A 21,326-nucleotide genomic window follows, 5' to 3' on the forward strand; every position below is an offset into this window, starting at 1 on the left:
CCCTCGCCAACCACTGACTGTATTAATCCTGTGCTACAGTACAGATTTCATCTGCCTGCACTGGAACATGAGTGGGGCTGAGGTGTGACGCTGACACATACTGGTTCCCCAGCTGCCCACTCAAACCAGGCCTGAAGTGTACAGTTAGGCCTGACCCGACCACAGCACCCCTCTCCTGAAACTGGCTTGTAGTCCCACACATTTCCACAAGTCAGATCAGACCTTTAGCGGTGTCTTAACTGGTGTCTTAACTGTAAGTGTGGCTTGTCGTAATGTAACCTTAATTCTAATGTGAGTTAATAATTGCTGGGAGTGGATTAGATAGACAATGATCTCACATGATGTGAGATCGCCTTGCCGGTCTTGGCCTTTTCCCATGAAGTGGATCATTTACTGTATCTTAAAAATGATCTCTGAGCTAAATGTCAGTGACACCATCAGTATTTTCTATTGTGTTGTTTTTCATGTCTTGAAAAGAAGTCGATATGATGATTATCTTTTATTTAACCCTGTATATGTATTTAAATTGTACTTCACATGTTCACCACATCTCTGAAAGCAGCTAATGCACAGATGTAGCAAGTCTACTGGGTTGTGCCACATTACTGAATCCCATATGGAAACCATTGATTTACTGAGTGTAACATCATTAAAACTTTAAATTAAACCAGTGACACAGTCATTTTTTAGAGTGATTCAGAATTTCTGCAGATTAATTTACATATACACTGAGTGTACAAAACATTATGAACACCTGCTCTTTCCGTGACATAGACTATCCAGGTGAAGCTATGATCCCTTTTGATGTCACTTGTTAACTCCACTTCTATAAGTGTTAATGAAGGGGGGGAGACAGGTTAAAGAAAGATTTTTAAGCCTTGAGACAATTGAGACATGGATTGTGTATGTGTGCCATTCAGAGGGTGAATGGGCAAGACTAAATATTTAAGTGCCTTTGAACTGGGTATGGTAGTAGGTGCCAGGTGTACCGGTTTGTGTCGAGAACTGAACTACTCAATATTAGGAAGGTATTCTTAATGTTTGGTTTAATGTCAGTGTTTATTACCTGGGTGGTTCGAGCTCTGAATGCTGATTGGCTGAAAGCCATGTTATATCAGACCGTATACCACGGGTATGACAAAACATTTATTTTTACTGTTCTAGTTATGTTGGTAAGCAGTTTATAATAGCAAAAGGCACCATGGGGGTTTGTGGTATATGGCCAATATACCACACCCCCTGGTGCCTTATTGCTTAAATATACTACATACAGTATGTTTTATTGTCACATACACCGGATAGGTGCAGTACGGCGCCCCTGGAGCTAATCAGAAGTAGAGCGTGATGCATAATAATGACAGAAATCTGGAGAAATTAATTATTTAAAAAATGAAAAAAACCTTTGACCTTTTATTCCACTATCAATGTACCGTGACTCACCAGTGTCACCAATTACCTTTGGATTTCCTCTTTTCACTAATGACAATTCAGATTGGCTAAATATCACTTTGAAGGAGTTTGTTCAAAAGGAGATGTAACATGTCCAGGGATGGTGTTGTAAAGACATGTAACATGTCCAGGGATGGTGTTGTAAAGACATGTAACATGTCCAGGGATGGTGTTGTAAAGACATGTAACATGTCCAGGGATGGTGTTGTAAAGACATGTAACATGTCCAGGGATGGTGTTGTAAAGACATGTAACATGTCCAGGGATTGTGTTGTAAAGACATGTAACATGTCCAGGGATTGTGTTGTAAAGACATGTAACATGTCCAGGGATTGTGTTGTAAAGACATGTAACATGTCCAGGGATGGTGTTGTAAAGACATGTAACATGTCCAGGGATGGTGTTGTGTAACATGTCCAGGGATGGTGTTGTAAAGACATGTAACATGTCCAGGGATGGTGTTGTAAAGACATGTAACATGTCCAGGGATGGTGTTGTAAAGACATGTAACATGTCCAGGGATGGTGTTGTGTAACATGTCCAGGGATGGTGTTGTAAAGACATGTAACATGTCCAGGGATGGTGTTGTGTAACATGTCCAGGGATGGTGTTGTAAAGACATGTAACATGTCCAGGGATGGTGTTGTAAAGACATGTAACATGTCCAGGGATTGTGTTGTAAAGACATGTAACATGTCCAGGGATTGTGTTGTAAAGACATGTAACATGTCCAGGGATTGTGTTGTAAAGACATGTAACATGTCCAGGGATGGTGTTGTGTAACATGTCCAGGGATGGTGTTGTAAAGACATGTAACATGTCCAGGGATGGTGTTGTGTAACATGTCCAGGGATTGTGTTGTCAAGACATGTAACATGTCCAGGGATGGTGTTGTGTAACATGTCCAGGGATTGTGTTGTAAAGACATGTAACATGTCCAGGGATAGTGTTGTGTAACATGTCCAGGGATTGTGTTGTAAAGACATGTAACATGTCCAGGGATGGTGTTGTAAAGACATGTAACATGTCCAGGGATGGTGTTGTAAAGACATGTAACATGTCCAGGGATGGTGTTGTAAAGACATGTAACATGTCCAGGGATGGTGTTGTGTAACATGTCCAGGGATGGTGTTGTAAAGACATGTAACATGTCCAGGGATGGTGTTGTAAAGACATGTTACATGTCCAGGGATGGTGTTATAAAGACATGTAACATGTCCAGGGATGGTGTTGTAAAGACATGTAACATGTCCAGGGATGGTGTTGTAAAGACATGTAACATGTCCAGGGATGGTGTTGTAAAGACATGTTACATGTCCAGGGATGGTGTTGTAAAGACATGTAACATGTCCAGGGATGGTGTTGTAAAGACATGTAACATGTCCAGGGATGGTGTTGTAAAGACATGTTACATGTCCAGGGATGGTGTTGTAAAGACATGTAACATGTCCAGGGATTGTGTTGTAAAGACATGTAACATGTCCAGGGATGGTGTTGTGTAACATGTCCAGGGATGGTGTTGTGTAACATGTCCAGGGATGGTGTTGTAAAGACATGTAACATGTCCAGGGATGGTGTTGTAAAGACATGTAACATGTCCAGGGATTGTGTTGTAAAGACATGTAACATGTCCAGGGATGGTGTTGTGTAACATGTCCAGGGATGGTGTTGTGTAACATGTCCAGGGATGGTGTTGTGTAACATGTCCAGGGATGGTGTTGTAAAGACATGTAACATGTCCAGGGATGGTGTTGTAAAGACATGTTACATGTCCAGGGATGGTGTTGTAAAGACATGTAACATGTCCAGGGATGGTGTTGTAAAGACATGTAACATGTCCAGGGATGGTGTTGTGTAACATGTCCAGGGATTGTGTTGTCAAGACATGTAACATGTTCAGGGATGGTGTTGTGTAACATGTCCAGGGATGGTGTTGTGTAACATGTCCAGGGATTGTGTTGTCAAGACATGTAACATGTTCAGGGATGGTGTTGTGTAACATGTCCAGGGATGGTGTTGTAAAGACATGTAACATGTCCAGGGATGGTGTTGTAAAGACATGTAACATGTCCAGGGATGGTGTTGTAAAGACATGTAACATGTCCAGGGATGGTGTTGTAAAGACATGTAACATGTCCAGGGATGGTGTTGTAAAGACATGTAACATGTCCAGGGATGGTGTTGTGTAACATGTCCAGGGATGGTGTTGTAAAGACATGTAACATGTCCAGGGATGGTGTTGTAAAGACATGTTACATGTCCAGGGATGGTGTTGTAAAGACATGTAACATGTCCAGGGATGGTGTTGTAAAGACATGTAACATGTCCAGGGATGGTGTTGTGTAACATGTCCAGGGATGGTGTTGTAAAGACATGTAACATGTCCAGGGATGGTGTTGTAAAGACATGTAACATGTCCAGGGATGGTGTTGTGTAACATGTCCAGGGATTGTGTTGTAAAGACATGTAACATGTCCAGGGATGGTGTTGTAAAGACATGTAACATGTCCAGGGATGGTGTTGTGTAACATGTCCAGGGATGGTGTTGTCCTTACATGGAGCAGGATGCTATAATATCAACCGCATAAAGCAAAGATATCAACCCAGGCTTTTTCAAATAGTAGCTGTTCAATGATCCCTAATCCCATTTTCATTAATGAGTTATTAAGGTGACATTTGTTATTGTCATTTTATTGGGATCCTATTGTCTGTTGTGAAAGCAGCAGCTACTATTCTGGGGTCCAGAAGGACAGAACTACATACTGCACATTTAAATATAAATACAGTACCTGTCAAAAGTCTGGACACACCTACTCATTCAGGGTATTTCTTTATTTGTACTATTTACTACATTGTAGAATAATAGTGAAGACATCAACACAAGGAAATAACACATATGGAATCATGTAGTAACCAAAAAAGTGTTAAACATAGTGTTAAACATATCAAAATATATTTTATATTCTTTAAAGTAGCCACCCTATGCCTTTATGACAGATTTGCACACTGCTGGCATTCTCTCAACCAGCTTCACCTGGAATGCTTTCCAACAGTTTTGAAGGAGTACCCACATATGCTGAGCACTTGTTGGCTGCTTTTCCTTCACTCTGTGGTCCAACTCATCCCAAACCATCTCAATTGGGTTGAGGTTGGGTGATTGTGGAGGCCAGGTCATCTGATGCAGCACTCCATCACTCTCCTTCTTGGGCAAATAGCCCTTACACAGCCTGGAGGTGTGTTGGGTCATTGTCCTGTTGAAAAACAGGGAGAGAGAACAGGCTATATGGATCTACACCTCATTCAGTATTTAGTGACGTTAGTGTTTAGAGGCACTTTCTGATCATGGAACTACATTCTCTTTCATTATATTCTGTTCACGCTCAAATGGAACCAATAATGAAGAAAATCCATGCAATTGAAAATATACACCACCGTTCAAAAGTTTGGGGTCACTTAGAAATGTCCTTGTTTTTGAAAGGAAAGCAATTAAAATAACATCAAATTGATCACAAATTGATCAGTGTAGACATTGTTAATGTTGTAAATGACTATTGTAGCTGGAAACTGCAGATTTTTTTATGGAATATCTACATAGGCGTACAGAGGCCCATTATCAGCAACCTTCCCTCCTGTGTTCCAATGGCACGTTGTGTTAGCTAATCCAAGTTTATCATTTTAAAAAGCTAATTGATCATTAGAAAACCCTTTTTCAATTATGTTAGCACAGCTGAAAACTGTTGTCCTGATTAAAGAAGCAATAAAACTGGCCTTCTTTAAACTAGTTGAGTATCTGTAGCATCAGCATTTGTGGGCTCGATTACAGTCTCAAAATGGCCAGAAACAAAGACCTTTCTTCTGAAACTTATCAGTCTATTCTTGTTCTGAGAAATGAAGGCTATTCCATGTGAGAAATTTCCAAGAAACTGAAGATCTCGTACAACGCTGTGTACTACTCCCTTCACAGAACAGAGCAAACTGTCTCTAACCAGAATAGAAAGAGGAGTGGGAGGCCCCGGTGCACAACTAAGCAAGAGGACAAGTACATTAGAGTGTCTAGTTTGAGAAACAAACATCTCACAAGTCCTCAACTGGCAGCTTCATTAAATAGTACCCGCAAAACACCAGTCTCAATGTCAACAGTGATGAGGCGACTCCGAGAATCTGGCCTTCTATGCAGAGTTCCTCTGTCCAGTGTCTATGTTCTTTTGCCAATCTTTTTTTATTGGCCAGTCTGAGATATGGCTTTTTCTTTGCAACTCTGCCAAGAAGGCCAGCAATTGAAAACAATTGGTCCAATGTGATGGCATGGGGCTCCATTCAATCACTCACATTACAGTATTTACAACATGCATGTAAACACTAACACACATCTTTTTCCAGTGTGAAATAGCAGGCTCCGATGAAGGCGATTCAAGCCGAAATGTAAGCCAAATGTTTACTTGTCCCATGAATAAATCTATCAGATTTATGAAGCAACAGAGTGCTTCTTTATTCTCCTGAACAGTCACGAGTTGAAAGGTGGAGACCTAGTCAGTTGTCCAACTGAATACCTTCAACTGAAATGTGTCTTCTGCATTTAACCCAACCCCTCTGAATCAGAGAGGTGCGGGGGACTAACTTAATCAACAACCACATCTTCAGCACCCAGGTAAGTAAGATGTAGCTGCCTTGCTCACAGACAGAATGACAGATTTTTACCTTGTCAGCTCAGGGATTCGATCCAGCAACCTTTCGTTTACTGGCCTAACGCTGTAACCACTAGCCCACCTGCCACCCCTGAAGTATCCCGGGGAAAGGAATGTTTTTTTTGGGAACATCACACACTGATTTGGGTACTGAAAGAAAGAAGAGTCCTCTCAGATAACACTGTTGTTGAAGCGTATTGTTACGCGTGTGTGTGTGTTTGCAGGAGGTTCAGGAGTATAAACTCATTAATGTTGCAAAATGCAAGAATGATTGAATTCAGCTAGTATTCTGTTGTTTCACTCATCATGTAAATCCTCTTCTCTCTGTGACAGTTGGTACCCTTCTTATTCTCCAGGAGCTCAGCTACATCTCACAGTATAGAGAAGTGGGCAATGTTTTGTAACTTGCATGCTAGGGGCACAAGCCTCCATGACAACAAACCTCACAAAATATGCACACATTGTGAGAGGTAAAATAAACAGTCGGATTCCAACAACACCATGAGCAGAGAGAGAGAGAAGGGCCTTCGAGAGAGTGCTCATCAAGGCCCTGATTCCAGCCCAAGTTAAGCGCGCATATTCGTTCAGGGTAGAAATCTAAGAAATGAAGGTGTGGCGGAGGTGTGTCTACAGATAAGCCGTATTCTGACCTTGACCTAATTCCCCTCATAATTCCACCACCTTTACACTCCAGAAAACCATGAATAAGGCTGAGCGAACCTGCCGTTTCCAAGTGGAAAAAGCCTCTACTTTATTTTTTTCCAATAAAAATAACAGCATTCTTTATGCACTGTAATTTATACATGAATAAGAGCGGATGTAAATGAGTAATCCGTTTTGAGAAGGGGATTGTAAATACACATTGATTATTTTTCTTTACGATCCCTGGAGACGAATGTGAAACCAGCCATATGGAAGCAAACTGAAAATCATATCAACTTGACATGTATTGTGGCCCCTTTTCCACAGTGAAATAGGCTACAAATAGCTGTGCCGTAAATTCAAAATTTTTATTGTGTGCCCTCGCAATTTGCGTGTATAAAATTTGGACAACCAATCTATAGGCTTCTGTAGGGCTGAACCTGCCAAGCTGATGAATGTTTTAATTATAGCCTATGCCCTGGCTTTTCTCCATTTTACATAGAAATGTGTATTGTGTTAAATATTAGCCACTATCAGGAGCCACTGTCAGTAATACCCATTGATTTATAACTGCTACTTTTGTGTTAGTTTCCTTCCATTTGTAGCCTACATTTTGCATCATTCCATTCCAATCTGTTTACCTTTCTTTCCTCTGTCAAGTCCAGGTAAGTAACGTTGTGCAACCATGTCGGACATGTTTCCTATTTTAATCAGTTATGGAACTACAAATAGCAAGTTAAACCTGGAGCCTGGAGCGCGGTTGTCACGTTCTGACCATAGTTCTTTTGTATTTTCTTTGTTTTAGTGTGGTCAGGGCGTGAGTTGGGTGGGTATTATCTATGTTTTCTGTTTCTATGTGGGGTTTTCTTGTTTGGCCTGATATGGTTCTCAATCAGAGGCAGGTGTTAGTCATTGTCTCTGATTGGGAACCATATTTAGGTAGCCTGTGTTCTATTGTGTTTTGTGGGTGGTTGTCTTCAGTCTTTGTGTGTCTGCACCAGATAGAACTGTTTCGGTTTTCACTTTTGATGTTTTTGTATTTGAAGTGTTCTGTTTTTGATTATCATTAAATTAAGATGAAGACTAACCACGCTGCGCTTTGGTCCTCTCCTTCTTCCACCGACGAAAGCTGTTACAACGGTTGACAATGACTGTATCGTTGTCATACAGTTCCATGATTGTAAACTTTTTTCCACCTTCCAATATTTCACGGATTAAACTTGAATATGACAACTTTCAGGATGAATCAAACCACTCTATTCTTTATTCATCAATATATTTTGTGCGTAAAGGCTCTCTAAAGCTGTTTTTTGTGTGATTTACACATACTTTCCTAACCCTAAAATGTGCATAAATACAAAATCAGAGTATTTTTTTATCTACCAGTTGGTGCTGTAATGGAGACGAAGATACATACTGTAGATGCCATTCTTTCATTGATCCATATATGCTGAATCCGTTCTCTAGATAAACTACATCACCAAAAGTACAGTGGGGAGAACAAGTATTTGATACATTGCCGATTTTGCAGGTTTTCCTACTTACAAAGCATGTAGAGGTCTGTAATTTTTATCATAGGTACACTTCAACTGTGAGAGACAGAATCTAAAACAAAAATCCAGAAAATTACATTGTATAAATTTTAAGTATTTAATTTGCATTTTATTGCATGACATAAGTATTTGATACATCAGAAAAGCAGAACTTAATATTTGGTACAGAAACCTTTGTTTGCAATTACAGAGATCATACGTTTCCTGTAGTTCTTGACCAGGTTTGCACACACTGCAGCAGGGATTTTGGCCCACTCCTCCATACAGACCTTCTCCAGATCCTTCAGGTTTCGGGGCTGTCGCTGGGCAATACGGACTTTCAGCTCCCTCCAAAGATTTTCTATTGGGTTCAGGTCTGGAGACTGTCTAGGCCACTCCAGGACCTTGAAATGCTTCTTACGGAGCCACTCCTTAGTTGCCCTGGCTGTGTGTTTCGGGTCGTTGTCATGCTGGAAGACCCAGCCACGACCCATCTTCAATGCTCTTACTGAGGGAAGGAGGTTGTTGGCCAAGATCTCGCGATACATGGCCCCATCCATCCTCCCCTCAATACGGTGCAGTCGTCCTGTCCCCTTTGCAGAAAAAGCATCCCCAAAGAATGATGTTTCCACCTCCATGCTTCACGGTTGGGATGGTGTTCTTGGGGTTGTACTCATCCTTCTTCTTCCTCCAAACACGGTGAGTGGAGTTTTTATTTTTGTCTCATCAGACCACATGACCTTCTCCCATTCCTCCTCTGGATCATCCAGATGGTCATTGGCAAACTTCAGACGGGCCTGGACATGCGCTGGCTTGAGCAGGGGGACCTTGCGTGCGCTGCAGGATTTTAATCCATGACGGCGTAGTGTGTTACTAATGGTTTTCTTTGAGACTGTGGTCCCAGCTCTCTTCAGGTCATTGACCAGGTCCTGCCGTGTAGTTCTGGGCTGATCCCTCACCTTCCTCATGATCATTGATGCCCCACGAGGTGAGATCTTGCATGGAGACCCAGACCGAGGGTGATTGACCGTCATCTTGAACTTCTTCCATTTTCTAATAATTGCGCCAACAGTTGTTGCCTTCTCACCAAGCTGTTTTTCTATTGTCCTGTAGCCCATCCCAGCCTTGTGCAGGTCTACAATTTAGCCCTGATGTCCTTACACAGCTCTCTGGTCTTGGCCATTGTGGAGAGGTTGGAGTCTGTTTGATTGAGTGTGTGGACAGATGTCTTTTATACAGGTAACGAGTTCAAACAGGTGCAGTTAATACAGGTAATGAGTGGAGAACAGGAGGGCTTCTCAAAGAAAAACTAACAGGTCTGTGAGAGCCGGAATTCTTACTGGTTGGTAGGTGATCAAATACTTATGTCATGCAATAAAATGCAAATTAATTACTTAAAAATCATACAATGTGATTTTCTGGATTTTTGTTTTAGATTCCGTCTCTCGCAGTTGAAGTGTACCTATGATAAACATTACAGACCTCTACATGCTTTGTAAGTAGGAAAACCTGCAAAATTGGCAGTGTATCAAATACTTGTTCTCCCCACTGTATGTGTATATCAAATTAGTGGATTGGGCTATTTCAGCCACACCCGTTTCTGACAGGTGTATGAAATAGAGCACACAGCCATGCAATCTCCATAGACAAACATTGGCAGTAGAATGGCCTTACTGAAGAGTTCATTGACTTTCAACATGGCACCGTCATAGGAATGCTGCCACCTTTCCAACAAGTAATTTTGTAAAATGTCTGCCCTTCTAGAGCTGACCCAGTCAACTGTCAGGGCTCTTATTGTGAAGTGGAAACATCTAAGAGCAACAACGGCTCAGACGAGAAGTGGTAGGCCACACAAGCTCACAGAACGGGACCACTGAGTGCTGAAGTGTGTAGTGCGAAATAAATTGTCTGTCCTCAGTTGTAACACTCACTACTGAGTTTCAAACTGCCTCTGGAAGTAACGTCAGCACAGGAACTGTTCGTTGGGAATTTCATGAAAGCCTAAGACCACCATGCACAATGCCAAGCATCGGCTGGAGTGGTGTAAGGCTCACCGCCATTGGACTCTGGAGCAGCGGAAACGCATTCTCTGATTTGATGAATCATGCTTCACCATCTGGCAGTCCAACCGACGAATCTGGGTTTGGCGGATGCTAGGAGAACGCTACCTACCCGAATGCATAGCGTCAACTGTAAAGTTTGGTGGTGGAGGAATAATGGTCTGGGGCTGTTTTTCATGGTTCGGGCTAGGCCCCTCAGTTTCAGTGAAGGGAAATCTTCATGCTACAGCATACAATTCTAGACATTCTAGACAATTCTGTGCTTCCAACTTTGTGGCAACAGTTTGGGGAAGGCCCTTTCCTGTTTCAGCATGGTAATGCCCCCGTGCACAAAGCAAGGTCCATACAGAAATGGTTTGTCGAGATCAGTGTCAAAGAACTTGACTGGCCTGCACAGAGCGCTGACCTTAACCCCATCGAACACCTTTGGGATGAATTGGAACGCCGACTGCGAGCCAGGCCTAATCGCCCGACCATCAGTGCCCGATCTCACTAATGCTCTTGTGGCTCAATGGAAGCAAGTCCCTGCAGCAATGTTCTAACGTCTAGTAGAAAGCCTTTCCAGAAGAGTGGAGGCCGTTATGGTAGCAAAGGGGGGACCAACTCCATAGTAATACCCATTATTTTGGAATGAGATGTTCGATGTGCAGTTGTATATTCTATTGAGTCTGTCGACAAAATTCTGATTAAAGGTAAATCGTATTTAAAGGGACGGCTTAAGATAAATGCACTGAAACCCCTATTGAATAAAATCTCCACAAGAAAATATGTTGGCTAGCAAGTGGTAGGGTTTTCAGTGGTTGAATTACATGTATTCAGTACTTGCAAGGGAACCACACCTGCAAAGCCCGTTACGCATCTTCATAAGGTAAGTCTGAATACCAATTACTGAGAAGTGCATAGGAAAGGCGTGTGTAAGAAAGGAAGGACAACTTGCTCCGAGCATCTTGACTGCCAGATGTGGCAGAGGGGAGGTCTCTGTTACTTCTGACTGGAGTATACAGGCCAAGGGTGGAGGGATGCTTGTAGAATAAACACTATCTGCTTAGCCTCGTCACAGTGCCACCCTCACCCCTTTACCTCCAGATCTCCAAACATGGTTTCTATTCTGGTCAGGCGGGGGCCCTCCTTTGGAGTGGATGGTGGAGGGGCGGCATGTGATGTGGCACGTGTCGGTCCTTAGGCGCTCGGCTGCAACACGTGAGTGATGCGAGGAGACAGAGGAGCGACGAGCGGGGTGACATTGTGACAGCAGCCACCCAGAGGTCTTGTGTGCTACCCGTTCCTGGTCTCTTCCTCTTTGGAACAATTCAGAGACACCCATATGATTATGAGCCAAGCCTAGGCTGCAGATGACATGTGCTGTGATCTGAGCATGGCTGTGTCTAACATAAAGTCAGAGGGACACTGCTGGCAGGAAGCTGGGAGCACAAGAGCCGTGGAAGAATCCTGCAGCCATACTATAAAAAGCAACAGTCTCATAAGGTTTCAGGTTTCTAAGGTCCCCATTCCACATTTTAATCCACCTAAGTATGGCTGAAAATGTTTATCTGGTCCTGTGGTGTGTTCAGCAGCCTGTTAAATCTGCCGAGCACCAATGCATGCTCACTTGTATACTGTAATGGCGCCGGAGGGGATGGCTGCTGTTTTATGAGCTCTTTTGTTAGGTTTTGTAACTTATTTTGTACATAATGTTGCTGCTACCGTCTCTTATGACCGAAAAGAGCTTCTGGACATCAGAACAGTGATTACTCACCTTGAACAAGATGAATAATTTTTCTTTAATGAGTCGGACGAGAGGGATTTACTCCAGACACCCAACGAGGCCCTCATCCCCGTCATTCGCAGGAGAAAAAGACAGAGATATCGCGGAAGGAGATCGGGATGCCTTGTCAGGATCCGGCGTAAGAGGGAAAACTGTAATATCTTATGTTTCACCGAGTCGCGGCTGAACGATGACATGAATAACATACAGCTGGCGGGTTACACACTGTATCGGCAGGATAGAACAGCAGCCTCCGGTAAGACAAGGGGCAGCGGTCTATGTTTATTTGTCAACAACAGCTGTTGCACGATATCTAAGGAAGTCTCAAGGTTTTGCTCTCCTGAGGTAGAGTATCTCATGATAAGCTGTAGACCACACTATCTACCAAAAGAGTGTTCATCTATATTTTTTTGTGGCTGTCTATTTACCACCACAAACCGATGCTGGCACTAAGACCGCACTCAATGAGCTGTATACGGCCATAAGCAAACAGGAAAATGCTCCTAGTGGCCGGGGACTTTAATGCAGGGAAACTTAAATCAGTTTTCCCTCATTTCAACCAGCATGTTAAATGTGCAAACAGAGGGAAAAAAACTGTAGACCACCTTTACTCCACACACAGAGACGCATAAAAAGCTCTCCCTGGCCCTCCATTTGGCAAATCTGGCCACAATTCCTGATTCCTGCTTACAAGCAAAAACTAAAGCAGGAAGCACCTGTGACTCAGACAGTAAAATGTGGTCAGATGAAGCAGATGCTAAGCTACAGGACTGTTTTGCTAGCACAGACTGAAATATGTTCCAGGATTCTTCCGATGGCATTGAGGAGTACACCATATCAGTCACTGACTTCATCAATAAGTGCTTTGATGACGTCTTCCCCACAGTGACTGCACGTACATACCCCAACCAGAAGCCATGGATTACAGGCAACATCCGCACTGCGCTAGTGTAGAGCTGCAGCTTTAAAGGAGCGGGACTCTAACCCGGAAGCTTATAAGAAATCCTGCTATGCCCTCTGACGTTCCATCAAACAGGTAAAGCATCAATACAGGACTAAGATCGAATCGTACTACAAAAGCTCCGACGCTCGTCGGATGTGGCAGGGCTTGCAAACTATTACAGACTACAAAGTGAAGCACAGCCGCGAGCTGCCCAGTGACATGAGCCTACCAGATGAGCTAAATTACTTCTATGCTCGCTTCGAAGAAAGTAACACTGAAACATGCATGAGAGCATCAGCTGTTCCGGACGACTGTGTGATCACGCTCTCCGTAGCCGATGTAAGTAAGAGCTTTAAACAGGTCAACATTCACAAGGCCGCAGGGCCAGACGGATGACCAGGACGTGTACTCCGAGCATGCGCTGACCAACTGGAATGTGTCTTCACTCACCTTTTAAAACTCTCCCTGTCTGAGTCTGTAAGACCACCATAGTCCCTGACCCCAAGAACACTAAGGTAACCTGCCTAAATGACTCATAGCACTCACGTCTGTAGCCATGAAGTGCTTTGAAAGGCTGGTCATGGCTCACATCCTCATCCTCAGATCCTCAAAAGGTTCTACAGCTGCACCATCGAGAGCATCCTGACTGGTTGCATCACTGCCTGGTATGGCACCTGCTCTACCGTCCGACCACTAGTCACTACAGAGGTTAGTGCGTACGGCCCAGTATATCACTGGGGCCAAGCTTCCTGCCATCCAGGACCTCTATACCAGGCGGTGTCAGAGGAAGGCCCTAAAAATTGTCAAAGACTCCAGCCACCCTAGTCATTGACTGTTCCCTCTGCTACCGCATGGCAAGCGGTACCGGAGCGCCAAGTCTAGGTCCAAGAGGCTTCTAAACAGCTTCTATCCCCAAGCCGTAAGACACCTGAACATCTAATCAAATGGCTACCCAGACTATTTGCATTACCCAACCACTCTTTTATGCTGCTGCTACTCTCTGTTTATTATCTATGCATAGCCACTTTAATAACTCTACCTACAAGTACATATTACTTCAATTACCTCAACTAACCGGTGCCCCAGCTCATTGACTCTGTACCGGTACCCCCGGTATATAGCCTCGCTAATGTTATTTTTACTGCTAATCTTAAATTACTTGTGACTTTTATTTAGTTTTTTAGTTTTTTTTCTGTAAACTGCATTGTTAGTTAAGGGCTTGTAAGTAAGCATTTCACTATAAAGTCTAAACCTGTTGCATTCGGCGCATGTGATGTCATGTGAACTGTCACTGTTGATAGTAAGCTTGAGTTGAGGTCAACAAAGCAAACTATTTTGTTTGTCATTAGCATCCAATAGAAGATGTGTTCAGGGTGATCTATCAGTTATCTCATACTAGCCTGGTATGGTTCATAGAAGGGGAACACTAAATCAGTGAGAACTATGGTTGAAAAGCAAAGATGAATGTGAGTGTGTGCTTGTATGAGTTTGTGTGACTCTGGGACAATGTGAGCCGTTGTGAAGAGAGGAAAACAAGAGAAACCAGTTGGAAAGGTTAAGGTGGAACAAATGGGATGGAAGGATCAGATTAATCATGACAGTGCCGCTAATGACTCATCCCCCATTTCCACAAACACACACTCGGTGTGTAAAGATTCTCTGCTTCCTTTGGGTGATCTAATTGGAATGGTGAGAGCAGCAGTATTACCATGTCTACTGTTTTGTTCACCATAATGGTACACCCTGTTTCGTGTCTTCCAGTGAAAATGAGCCTACTGTAATGCCTGTCTGTGAGGCTGTATTGGGTTCTTGTTTGCTGTGTCATGTGGACATGTCCTCATGTGACAGGAATCCTTTCTTTTTATCAGCTTGAAACAATAAAGCAGTGAAATGGATCTGGATGCGTGTGTCTTACTTTATTAGAGTCTCCAACAAGTCTCCAACAAGTCTCCAACAAGTCTCCAACGAGTCTCCAACAAGTCTCCAACGAGTCTCCAACAAGTCTCCAACGAGTCTCCAACAAGTCTCCAACGAGTCTCCAACGAGTCTCCAACGAGTCTCCAACGAGTCTCCAACAAGTCTCCAACGAGTCTCCAACAAGTCTCCAACGAGTCTCCAACAAGTCTCCAACAAGTCTCCAACGAGTCTCCAACAAGTCTCCAACGAGTCTCCAACAAGTCTCCAACGAGCATAAATAAGCCTGAATAAAAACCTGATGTGTTATTGTTAATGGCAGATTTCCAAATAAATAATTGTCACAAACTCCCCATAATTAACCTGTAATTGCATCAGTTTTCATTCCTCAGTATGTTGGGGGAAATCAGACAGCATAGTGAAAGTCAAGGCAGAACAGTAGCCTGTGTCTCTCCATCTCTGTCTGACTCTCTCCATCTCTGTCTGACTCTCTCCATCTCTGTCCAACTCTCCATCTCTGTCTGACTCTCTCCATCTCTGTCTGACTCTCTCCATCTCTGTCCGACTCTCCATCTCTGTCTGACTCTCTCCATCTCTGTCTGACTCTCTCCATCATCTGTGTTATGTGTTCCGTTGAATTATTATGTAGATGCACACAATCCTGAAATATGAATGAAATAAAACACTTATACAAGTTTGCATAATTTAATTTAGCGTCAAAATAAATAGCCCTAACTATTCCTTGCATTCAGTGGGCTCTGAAAGTGTTAGGGGATGAAGAGTAACTTTATGTGTGATCCAAGATATGATAAATGTCTCTACCATCTACACATCCGCTGAAGTAATGTTACCTCTAAACATAAGGGTCCCATGTGCTAAACTGTTTTCTATACACAGCAGCATTCCTTGTGTGGCAAGTTATATTTTTTAAATTTAACCAAGCAAGTCAGTTAAGAACAAATTCTTATTTAGAATGACGGCCTACCCCGGCCGACGCTGGGCCAATTGTGCGCTTCCCTATGGGACTCCCAATCACAGCTGGATGTGATGCAGCCTGGATTGAAACCAGGTACTACAGTGATGCATCTTGTACTGAGATGCAGTGTTGTAGACCACTGCCCCACTCGGGAGCCCGATATACTGTATGTCTTTTAGACAATGTATTGTGACTTGATCACATTTACATGTTCTATCAGCATCACTTCTGAAGTTGTCATACTCTGTGGGCGAGTGCTTGTTATGTGACATAAAACATGTAGGTAATCATTCCAAAGGAGTTCATGCTACGGGATGAGACATGGCCGCGCGTGTCACTCGCTAAACACATTTTTACGCAATGAAGTATTCAATAATTGTCATCCTTTTAACCTATAAATGCAGCCCTAGGCTTTAGCATGGCTATTAGCTGCTCAATACATTTGATGCAGAATCTGAATTAAACTGAGATGCTGGTTCATTCTCTAATGAATTCCACATACCCACACAAACAACCCCCCAGGCGCTCAAAGTTGTAGCTTTGATATAGCCCAGTTTACTCTAGTCATGTCTTGGTGATTGTCTGAAAGTGACAGGGCGTCAATCAGCCTGTAGGGCCAATTATGTATAGTAAATGGGTACGCCAGTCCCTGTTGGGATCTAACAACATGGATCTGAAATGTCAGGTTGGGTGACTGATGGGTAAAATGTTGGGCGGGGTAGGACAAACTGGTCAGCCAGCATACCATCTATTGCTGAACCTTACAGCGGCTACAACTCCAGATAACATGTTTACAGCTCCAGATAACATGTTTACAACTCCAGATAACATTTACAACTCCAGATAACATGTTTACAACTCCAGATAACATGTTTACAACTCCAGATAACATGTTTACAACTCCAGATAACATGTTTACAACTCCAGAAAACATGTTTACAGCTCCAGATAACATGTTTACAACTCCAGATAACATGTTTACAACTCCAGATAACATGTTTACAGCTCCAGATAACATGTTTACAACTCCAGATAACATGTTTACAATTCCAGATAACATGTTTGCAGCACCTTGGCCCAATTATAGCCTATTCTTTTTGATTCTAAACAAATTAAAAATAGGCCTGATTAATTGACCAACCCATTTGCAGCGATAATATATAGCCTAGCAACTGCAACAATTTATCTTATTCATCTTATTCTGTTCTGTGGGTGACTGAGTAGGAAACCCCAACTCAGAAGCTAAGAGATCAACCAGAGCGCAAGACATCAATGGCAGCACCACAATGTAGCCTTTCTCTGATGATATGGTCTTTCTTCCTCCCAGCCAGCATCTTTCCTTGAAATCCTTTACCAGTCATGATCATTATGAAATATAAAGTCTTTGAAGAGAACTAGCCTCAGTAATGTCAAGAACAGATCAATTTACACTGAACTAAAAAAATAACTTCAAAGATTTAACTGAGTTACAGTCAATTTAATCAAATTGATTAGGCCCTAATCTATGGATTTCACATGATGAATGGGAATACAGATATAAATCTGTTGGTCACAGATACCATTAAAAAAAGAAGGGGGGTGGATTTAAAAAAAACGTAAGTACCTTTATTTAACTAGGCAAGTCAGATGAGAACGAATTCTTATTTACAATGACGGCCTAGGAACAGTGGGTTAACTGCCTTGTTCAGGGGCAGAACAACAGATTTTCACCTTGTCAGCTCAGGGATTCAATCTTGCAACCTTTCGGTTACTAGTCCAACGCTCTAAACACTAGGCTACCTGCCGCCCCATTTGCCTCATGCAGTGCGAAAAATCTCCTTCGTATTGAGTTGATCAAGCTGTTGATCAAGTTGCTGGATATTGCCGGGAACTGAACACGCTGTTGTACACGTCAATCCAGAGCATCCCAAACATGCTCAATTTGTGACAAGTCTGGTGAGTATGCAGGCCATGGAAGAACTGGGACATTTTCAGCTTCTAGGAATTGTGTAATGATCCTTGTGACATGGGGCCATGCATTATCATGCTGAAACATGAGGTGATGGTGGCAGATGAATAGCATGACAATGGGCCTCAGGATCTCGTCACGGAATCTCTGAGCGTTCAAAATGCCATCGATAAAATGCAATTGTGTTCATTGTCCGTAGCTTATGCCTTCCCATACCATAACCCCACCACGACCATGGGGCACTCTGTTCACACTCTGTACACGCTGTCTGCCATCTGCCCGGTACAGTTAAAACCAGGATTAATCCGTGAAGAGCACGCTTCTCTATCATTCCAGTGGACATCGAAGGTGAGCATTTGCCCACTGAAGTCGGTTACAAGGCCGAACTGCTGTCAGGACGTTAAAGACAACGAGCACGTAGATGAGCTTCCCTGAGACGGTTTCTTACAGTTTGCACAGAAATTCTTCAGTTGTGAAAACACAGTTTCTTCAGCTGTTGGGGTGGCTGGTCTCAGACGATCCCGCAGGTGAAGAAGCCGGATGTGGAGGTCCTGGGCTGGCGTGGTTGCACATGCTTTGCGGTTGTGAGGCAGGTTGGACGTACTGCCAAATTCTATAAAACGACATTGGAGGCAGCTTATGGTAGGGAAATGAACATTCAATTCTCTGGCAATAGCTCTGGTTGACATTCCTGCAGGCAGCATGCCAATTGCACACTCCCTCAAAACTTGAGACATCCGTGGCATTGTGTTGTGTTACAAAACTGCACATTTTAGAGTGGCCTTTTATTGTCCCCAGCACAAGGTGCACCTGTTTAATGATCATGTTGTTTAATCAACTTTCTTGATATGCCACACCTGTCAAGTGGATGGATTATTTTGGCAAAGGAGAAATGCTCACAAACAGGAATGTAAACTAATTTGTTGTCAAAATTTAAGAGAAATAAGCTTTTTGTGCGTATGGAACATTTCTTGGATCTTTTATTTCAGTTCATGAAACATGGTACCAACACTTTACATGTTGTGTTTATATTTTTGTTCAGTGTAAGAAGATATCAAGTTTATCTTTATTTTTGTGGACTGTCCTGTGGAGATTAAGTACAATATAATTGACAATACATAATACTGATAAACAAATGGTAAGTGTACAGAATATGTATTTCTTTTCGAATGTCCATGCTTCATCCAGAGATATGAAATTAAAAATGCCTATTGAAATGGCAAAAAAAAAGAGTAATTCACTGCAATGTTATGTTTATGGAATCTGGGGATGATTATTGGCAGGAAATCACACTATTAAAATGCATGAAAACTAGATCATCTAGGTGCTGGCTATAGGTTCTAAGAGCAGAACATTGAAATGACCTCTACAAACAAAAAGGCACACGTGGCTAGTGTAACTTGTATGAATCAATTGGGCCCTCTGCTGTTCAAGAAGAGAACTACAAATGATCCCATCATCCCATTCTTTCCTAAGGGCCATAGTTTCCGGAGTGCTGTTTTTTTTTCACGCAAATAAAGGGTAAAAACACTTAAGTCATTCTTCATTCATTTACTTCAATGAATATATATTGAAGCAATCCAGTTAAACAATAAGTACACTTTATTCACATTGGGTTCATGCATATTTAAAACAGTTGGAACACATTTATTTGGTCAATTATTTCTATACATCTAGATTATTTACTTAAACGGATATAAATATATATTCTATAATAGTACATTTACAGAGACAATGTTTTTTCAGTCAACAAGTCATCTTTGGTCACAAAAAAACAACTGTAAACAGAATTACAAAGGAGTTCACATTTGAGCTTTCCTACTATTGATCAATATTGTGACCAGCCTGTATACCTTAGTAGGGAAAAGGGGTACCTAGTCAGTTAGTACATGTTGATAACGTTTGAGGCTCTCTTTAGCAGCTTATTCATGACATCTGGGTAATACGACCCAACTTCTTCAAAGTGCTCTTTCGACAGGAAAAATATATCCACATAGTTATCAGCAATGGCAGTGTATCTATACAACTTGGATTTCAGCAGCAAGTCAACTCCCAAGGCGGCTCCAGTTGTAAGATACTCAATGGCCTCCTTTCCAGTTCTCCATGAGCAAAGTTTCACCTTACCAATCAGGATCAGCAACATGCCACGGCCAGAGTCTCCCCTTCTACTGATGTATTCCCCTAGAAGAGATCGCATTTCAGCATGTATACCGAAAAGTATACAATGTTCCCCACTCAAAATACTTGTGAATAACTCATGTGGTAATGTACACACTGTCAGATTATTCCTCAGAAGTGGTTAGGTGCAGAATCTTAGTTAATGAAGTCCATAGAAAATGAAATGGGCAAAATGTGAAGTTATGCAGGTGAATTTCAAGTTAGTATTTAGCCCATGATGCTCAAATTTACCAGAGGTGTAGCTTTTCAGCAACATTTTCGTTGCCAAGTGTCGCAGGAATGTTTCTGAGAGGTGAGTGAAGAGCTGATTTTTCTTCAGTAGATTCACGCTTATTCTAAAATGGTGAGAAAATAATAAAGGGTTTTTATAAGCCCATGCTACATGGTCTTCTTTTGTACACATCATTCGTCAAATGAAGTAGTAGTTTGGTACAGTATGTAACAGTTTAACATTTCATCACTAAGCAGTTGCAGACATTAGTATTGATGGCTTGGCTAGTTACCTTGAGAAAATTTCAACTTTCATACAATGAGGTGTATCTTTGAACAATTCTTCTGAATCTATCCCTTTGGTGCGTGTCCATCGGTAATTGTAGAATCGGATTACGCGATTTTGCAGCGCTGATGGAATGTTTTCATCCATCATGTAGTTTTGGACTGCCTGCATTAAAATAGAAAGATAATGAGTCACTCAAATTCATAGTTCTCTCGCAACAGTACGTAATTTTCAGTTTTTGAAGACCGAATTGCAATAAATCAAAAGTTGACTCTTCAAAAAGTTAGTTAAATTCTAGTCTTGAGTATTTTGTTAATACCTGCAGTTTCTCTTCATACGCCACTTGAAGTGATTGCTTGTTTGTTTGAGTGGATGAGAGAAGTCCCATATTATAACTGACTTGCATCTTGGAAAGAATCATTATCAAAATGGAGAATAACAATTCTCTGTATGTCACTGCACGGATATCACCATAGCCTGTTGTTGTGTAAGTTGCTAAAGTCCAATATACGGAGTAGGTGTAAATATCAGGGAGGTAAAACACTTCTGTAAAAACAAAACATTAAAACAACACAAATAAATCTAGTGTTTACATATTTAGAAACTCAGAAATGCTGCATATGTCAGACTAAAACCCCTGTCAAAAGTCTAATAAATGTATTGTAATTAATACATGAATTATATTCATTTATTTATTTTCATTATTAAAAACTAATTTAACCATTCATTATGCCTTAT

General features: G+C 42.0%; 1 protein-coding gene across 1 annotated transcript in view; it reads right to left on the reverse strand.

The window, feature by feature from the left end:
* Positions 1-19,758: 19,758 nt before the first annotated feature.
* Positions 19,759-21,326, reverse strand: part of LOC120056750 — a 34,522-nt gene continuing 32,954 nt past the window's right edge. The window contains exons 35-38 of the mRNA XM_039004957.1: positions 20,908-21,134; positions 20,596-20,753; positions 20,324-20,427; positions 19,759-20,095 (exon numbers count right to left, since the gene is read on the reverse strand). Coding sequence (XP_038860885.1) covers positions 19,797-20,095; positions 20,324-20,427; positions 20,596-20,753; positions 20,908-21,134 — 788 coding nt within the window. The 3' untranslated portion in view covers positions 19,759-19,796. The remainder of the gene's footprint in view (positions 20,096-20,323; positions 20,428-20,595; positions 20,754-20,907; positions 21,135-21,326) is intronic.

The sequence above is a fragment of the Salvelinus namaycush genome, chromosome 12 (assembly GCF_016432855.1).
Source record: "Salvelinus namaycush isolate Seneca chromosome 12, SaNama_1.0, whole genome shotgun sequence".
Lineage (NCBI taxonomy): Eukaryota > Metazoa > Chordata > Actinopteri > Salmoniformes > Salmonidae > Salvelinus > Salvelinus namaycush.